General features: G+C 36.8%; 1 protein-coding gene across 1 annotated transcript in view; it reads right to left on the bottom strand.

Moving 5' to 3' along the window:
* Positions 1–260: 260 nt before the first annotated feature.
* The window catches only part of LOC107718847 (calcium/calmodulin-dependent protein kinase type 1-like), a 16251-nt gene continuing 9873 nt past the window's right edge, over positions 261–6638 (bottom strand). The window contains exons 4-10 of the mRNA XM_016526089.1: positions 5855–5981; positions 4753–4828; positions 4489–4601; positions 4114–4192; positions 3229–3316; positions 2968–3109; positions 261–2299 (exon numbers count right to left, since the gene is read on the bottom strand). Of these exons, the coding sequence (XP_016381575.1) occupies positions 2202–2299; positions 2968–3109; positions 3229–3316; positions 4114–4192; positions 4489–4601; positions 4753–4828; positions 5855–5981 (723 nt within the window). The 3' untranslated portion in view covers positions 261–2201. The remainder of the gene's footprint in view (positions 2300–2967; positions 3110–3228; positions 3317–4113; positions 4193–4488; positions 4602–4752; positions 4829–5854; positions 5982–6638) is intronic.

Genomic DNA, 6638 nt, shown 5'->3' on the forward strand with positions numbered 1-6638 from the left:
ATGGGACCAATTTATTAGCTATCATGATTGAAGAGAGTCTGTGTGTGTGTACATTATATATATATATATATATATCCATCCTTTGGTTCTGATTATACTAACTGTATCAATATCAATATCATAACAATATATTGTTTTCACTGTTGCAACCACGATCACATTCGAGAACACAATGCCACCTGTGCCTTACTGTGCAATCATACATTTATTTATTTTTTAAATGCCACAGCATGTAAAGGGCTACCACAGAAACAACTGACCAGTTCAACTGAATTTATTCTTTGACCCACCATCTCAAATTGGCATCTTGATCAATACAGGAAGTATGCACAAGCAACACTGCAGGCAAAATCACATGACACATTCCCTTTTACTATAAATCTTTTATACTTTTTAAACGTTAATTTCATCCATCTTCACCACACATGTAAAATAAATTCAGAAAGCAGATACAGATATAGAACAAAACCTCACATTTCCTTATGTATTGGTAAACAGATCTCTGTAGACCTTTGAAAGTCAGTCAGCACCAGAATGGTTCTGCATATGTTGTTATGAGAACCTTCCAGAAAGCATTCCAAATGTTATGGATAAATGGCAAAGACACTATGAGACAGCTGTCACAAATCAAGTAGGACTAAGACTTACATGATATTTGTATGTACTTTTACAATATCATTTTATCACAATATCAGTTTTTGGTATTGTTTGAGAATTTAGCACTACATATTAACAGCATAAACACATATTGTTTTCAGAATAATCATATTCACTAAAACAAAACAAAAAGCTTAGATGTCTTGCAATGCATTACGGAAAACCACCATCTTCCAACAAACTCGTGGAAAACTTTCTCCGCAAACATCTGGAGATTCCTATTATGTGACTTTTTTCAAAACGTTTCAAAACGTTTTTTCTATCTAAGGTTTTTTTTTTTTTTTTGTTGGCAGTGGATGGAAACAAACAAAACAATAAAATTGGAGTCAAGTAACTCATTCATGTCGTTTAATGGAGGTTATTTTCATACCGGTTCCAAAAGAATCCAAATTGCCAAATATATTTAAATAATTTGGACCACAGCCTTGTAGTGATGTGTATTCAGTATCCTATAGTTTTTTTTTTCTTGTAAAATGACCATTTAATATATAAAAATTCTCTGATTTCAATTCCTCCCCTGAGTACTCTTAATGTTGTAATAGAAAGGGGTTTACAAAAAACAAAAGCTTTGCAATATTTACAGGATGGCAGCATTAAACATTAGACATTTACAAAGCGTCCACCGACAGTGCATAGCTTAGAATAGCCTTATATGCCATGTAGGCGAATTTGAAGGTAAACAGCAACGTTTTACCATGTACAGCTTCAAACATTCCCAAATGAAAGGATCAAAACATGTTGAAACAAATAAAAAAAGTAAAACATTGATACTGAATCCATGAAGGCACCACAGAAAACATTTGAAGCGAGAAAGACGCTCTTAAACATACTGACTGAATGATCTGTTGTGTAGACTTAGTGTACAAAAAGATGTTAAATGTTAAAAAATTTCAAAAACAAACTAAAATGTAACTTACACTTAACCAGCGCTTCTTATGGAAGTACAAAGCAACTTGAACTAATGAGATGTGGCAACACAGCTAATATGTAGAATCTCATGAATGTGAAATCTGTTCGTACTGTAGTTGAAAAGAAACAATATTCAATGTTCAAGAAATGCATTTAAATTGGGCAATCTCTGCATAACCTAACGCCAAAATTCATAATCTCATAAAATGTCACCAAATCTAAAATTGATGTATATTAAACCAGGTCACATACCAACAGCCACTGTCGTATTTTGAATTAAAAGAGAAACAGGCCTGAGGACTTTTAGTTCAGGAAAAGAAAAATGAAAGTAGACGGTGTTGTTTTAAAAAAATTAGTTAAAGCACTGTCCAGTCTCTATCCAGCTCCCACAATAGCATATATTACCCATGAAGCGCCTGTGGCAATCTTCTTGTCTCTTTTTGAACTCTCATTAAACAGAACTCTTCCATTGGAATAGTAGTGACCCCATTCCCACCTGGGTTCTTTACAGTGCAGCGCCTCCAAGTGGCAGGATGCTGGAGCTACTCAGTATTCCTGGCCAGACTGGGGGTGTGGCAGGACTCCAGTGGAAAAACAGGACAGTCAGTCATTGGTTACTGCAGGATGATTGATACTCAGACCTGACTAGTAGGATGGACATGGTAGGTGCAGTTCTGGATGTCATTCCCATCACTGACACCCTCAGAACAGCCACTATTTTCCCTCCGAAGGGCTAAGAAAGAAAGAGAGATTAGTCTTCCTTGAGTAACCAGCATTAGTTACCCTAAAGAAGATGTGCAGTTTGGAGAGTGGATGGATGAATGGAAAAAGAAAATGAAGACTATTTTAGAACCATTTAGATTTTTGTTAAAATTAAGCAAATTTTCACAAAAATGTTTTACAAAAAATAATATTATTGAAATTGTAAAATATTTACACATTATGGTAGTATGTGTTCTACTGCATTTAACTTATGCTGATTTAAATGAAAAAGGATGATTTTCACTACTGTGTTCCTCTAATGTCCATGAGGCTTTCCACATTAGTAATTAGATTTTTTTTTTTTTTACATTACAGTAATGAAACCGTAGGGAAAAATATTCTTACTTAAAAACAATGTCGAAAAAAATGCCAAAGGAAAATGCCAGATAAATAAATAGAGCTAATAATATGCAAAAATTAATTTTTTTAAATATTTTATTTTATGGGGTGAAATATGACCTGGCTTGACTAAAAGTTGGTCTAATACTGTAAATATACAGTATGTGGAGACAGATTTATGACAGTGTAAATATTTGGTTTGCTTCAGTATGACTGGCAGTTAACGGTAGTGTCTGTCTGGATGAAAGGGTATGCAAAAACACAGTGGGAAATGTAAATGTGGCATGTTTAGATACTGACAGCTCTCTTCCTCTTCTCCCTCGGGCAGCAGCAGTTGTCCGTGGCAGGGGCTGGGCAAGGTGGACTGCATTTGGCCCTCCTGACTGGTTCCCAACTGCAGCCTGCGCATGTGACGAACTACTGCTGTGGCATTAAATGCTTGCTGTGTATGATAGTAGGAGAAAGATAGCCACTAAAAATCAGAAAGCATGCTTTTCACCTACAATACTTCATTAATTTCTCAGATGAGGTTCTTTCACTCTCATATATTCACGGATTTACCTTCCACTTGCTTTTGGCAAAGTTCTTCTTAATTTGGGCACTGACAGATTCATGGATATTCTTATCCAACGCTGTGTCTCCAGCGATCCTGAAGTACAAAACAGACATTCAAGTTTCCTTTGTTAATACATTTCCAGTGTCTCATCTGGTTGTATAAAAGCTAAATATCTTTTTGAGGAGACAATCTGCTCTTTTAAAGCCACATTGCATCCAAAACACAAAGCTCTATCACCATCTATTCTCACATGTTGCTTCAAGGCAGTATGACTTACTTTCTCCCTACATTTGAAGTCATATGAACATTTATGATAACTATGTATCATGAACTGACCAAAATTTCATTCACTGGAAATCTTCCCCTCAATGTCACTTCTGCACAATCAAACTTCATATGACATGATTGGTTACAACACATGTGAAAACCAATGACATTTGTCATCACTGATGACAGGCCTAGCACAACATGTTTTAATGTGTATTTGAATATATGTGACAGTGAATGAGATTTGAGAGCTGCGTCAGTTTATCAGTGTATACTTTTTTCATACAGAATATGAATCATATGTGGTACTTCTTTTTGGTGCTTTTTTTGCCATTTTCCGAGTTCTACAGCATCCATCCCATTATTTACTTTCACCGTATGGAAAATAGCAATCTCTTCTTTTTTTTGTTCCATAAAAGAAAGTTATATGGGTTTGAAATTACATTATGGTAAAACCACAACATATGGTAACTGTAATGGTTATGGCAATAAATATCTGTATGTGTGCTGTAATTGTTTAGATTGCTGTATGACAGACTGAAAAACTCAAAGTATTAAAGTGCTATAAGTGAGATTTACAGTATCATTGATGATTAGTCTCAGTGTGGCATCTGAACTCATACCATGGGTGCTGAAGAGCCTGTTCGCACGTGTAACGCTGGCCGGGATCTTTTTCCATTAAATGCACAATAAAATCTTTGGCTGAGAAAAGACCACAGTGTGAAAGTTCAGAACATGACAGAACTGTTTCCATATTCTCATTGAGAAACAATGGAACAGTCAGAGAAATGTATAAAGAAACAGAGAAAATAACTTGGTCTCAGTTTCCTGAGAGATTCTCTTGTGAGATTTGCCAGACATAAAAGTAATATTTTCATTGACTCTTCAAATATATTTGACAACCATTAGTGTTTGGTAAAAGAAAGAATGAAAACTCAGCAATAAACCTCACTAAACTTATGAAAATTCTGGGAAATATTACAGGCAATTTGTTATACCTGAGTCAGAGATATCATCCCAGTACGGTGAATCAAACTCATACTCTGCCTTCAGGATCTGCTCAAATAGCTTGGCATCATTCTCGTCGTAAAATGGTGGATAGCCACACAAACTGAGAAGAGATAAACAAATGGTGAGCCCTGTTGAATTCTTGGGAATGAAATCAGTTCAGGTACATTAGGGAATTTAAATGAAGTAGAGAGAAGAGAAAGGGAAAAATGTAAGTATACACATGTATAAGCAGCAGTAATATTCACACTCACAGAATGTAAGCGATGACCCCGATTGACCAGCAGTCCACTGCTTTACTGTACGGCTTCTGCGCCAGAACCTCAGGAGCTGAAGATCAGAATAAACGGGATCAAACATCAATTTAATTGATCACTTCAGCCCTTTCTAGTAAGTAACCAAGAACTTTATAAACAACAATTTAACCTGAAAATTTTGTGATTAAAAGTAGTGTGATTAATCATGCCACTTGACCCATATGCACAGTAAATTCCCATATGTAAGTAATGATTTTCCTACCACTGGAGCAAATGAGAAAATCACCTTTCAAACCAATTAATTAATTGTTATATCATATAATGAATTTGTTAATATAATACACATTTTAAAACAATAAATTGTTAATTATAAATTAATTACTAATTAAATTTATTTATCGATTGATAGCCTTAGTTTGGGCCAGAAACCAACAAACACAAGAACGGACCATCATCATCATCATCATCATCATCATCAAATAATATAATTCATGGAAACAAATTCCATAGGCCTCAATAGTGTGATAAAAATAAATAACCTATTCAGGGGTCATCCCTCTCTTTACAACTACTGTATGTAAATGTTAATGTTAAAAAACTGTGAGTAGTTAAGATGAGAATACTGGTTGAAGATACATTTTTGGATATGTTGCTGCTTGCTCTTCTGCTTTCAGTCATCCATGTATAACTGGCATAGATACTTATACCAAGTTTCAGTTTTTCTCTCTTTTTCTGTATAAATAACCCACATCTAATCCCCCTGACACATATACACGATATTCTTTAGAACTGGGTGCCATGGAACCAGTTTCAACCAGTCATTTCTAAAGCTATGGCTAGTACGACACCTGAAAACTTCCAAGAGATAAGAAAAAGAGATGAGGGCACATAGGTTAACCTGAAGAATGTTATAAAATAAGAAAAGACTGATGTTAGATTGAGTTTACACCTAGATTTGAACCACATGTCCAGACAGAACACTTCATTGATATTCTTAGTTGGTTTATGTGTATTACCCTCTTCAATTCAATTCAAATCCTAAAGGCTGAGGTTTCATCCAGATATATACCATACTTTTGCATATGGAGGTGTGTCTTACCTACATATCCAGGAGTGCCACATGCTGTGCTCATCACACTACCCGAACCCTCAATCTTTGACAGGCCAAAATCACTGATCATGATTTTGGAGTCTTCATCCATACTGTAGTACAGCAGGTTCTCTGGCTGTGTTAGAAACAGAGACAAAAATAGGCTATGGAACCTTTTGTGTGTGGCATATATATATATATATATATATATATATATATATATACACACACACACACTGTGACCAAACATACACAGACATTCTCTCTGTATTCATGTGTCAGCAGAGATATGTAATTAATCAGAGCAAGAATCACACTGAACAACTTCACTGCACTGTTATAAACAAACAAACTTTGCATAAAGACTGTAACCCCAGAAACCATGAAGGAAAGTAACCTTTCCAGTCGGTGTTGAACTGCTTGAATACGTTCAAGAGCAGGATGGCGGTCCCACTGAAACAATTTCAGAGGCTCCTGGGAGACCGCTTCAGCACTGGCTCCATGGCCGAGTCCCGAGGTGGGCGTGGCAACGCGGCACTCACCGGGTCCAAGTTACACCGGCCTGCTGCCAAACCTTCACCCCGTGGTCAGACCTTGCGTTTCTCCGGGCAGGAGTGCCCCTAGACCAGGTCTCCAGGCATGCTGTGGTTCACACGGATGCCTCAACCACCGGCTGAGGGGCCACGTACAACGGGCTTGCAGTGTCAGGGGTTTGGACGGGCCCCAACTGCACTGGCACGTCAACTGCCTCGAGTTGCTGGCAGTGCACCTTGCCCTGAGCCATCTCAAAGGG

This window comes from Sinocyclocheilus rhinocerous, unplaced genomic scaffold (assembly GCF_001515625.1).
Source record: "Sinocyclocheilus rhinocerous isolate Xijiao unplaced genomic scaffold, SAMN03320098_v1.1 scaffold3986, whole genome shotgun sequence".
NCBI lineage: Eukaryota > Metazoa > Chordata > Actinopteri > Cypriniformes > Cyprinidae > Sinocyclocheilus > Sinocyclocheilus rhinocerous.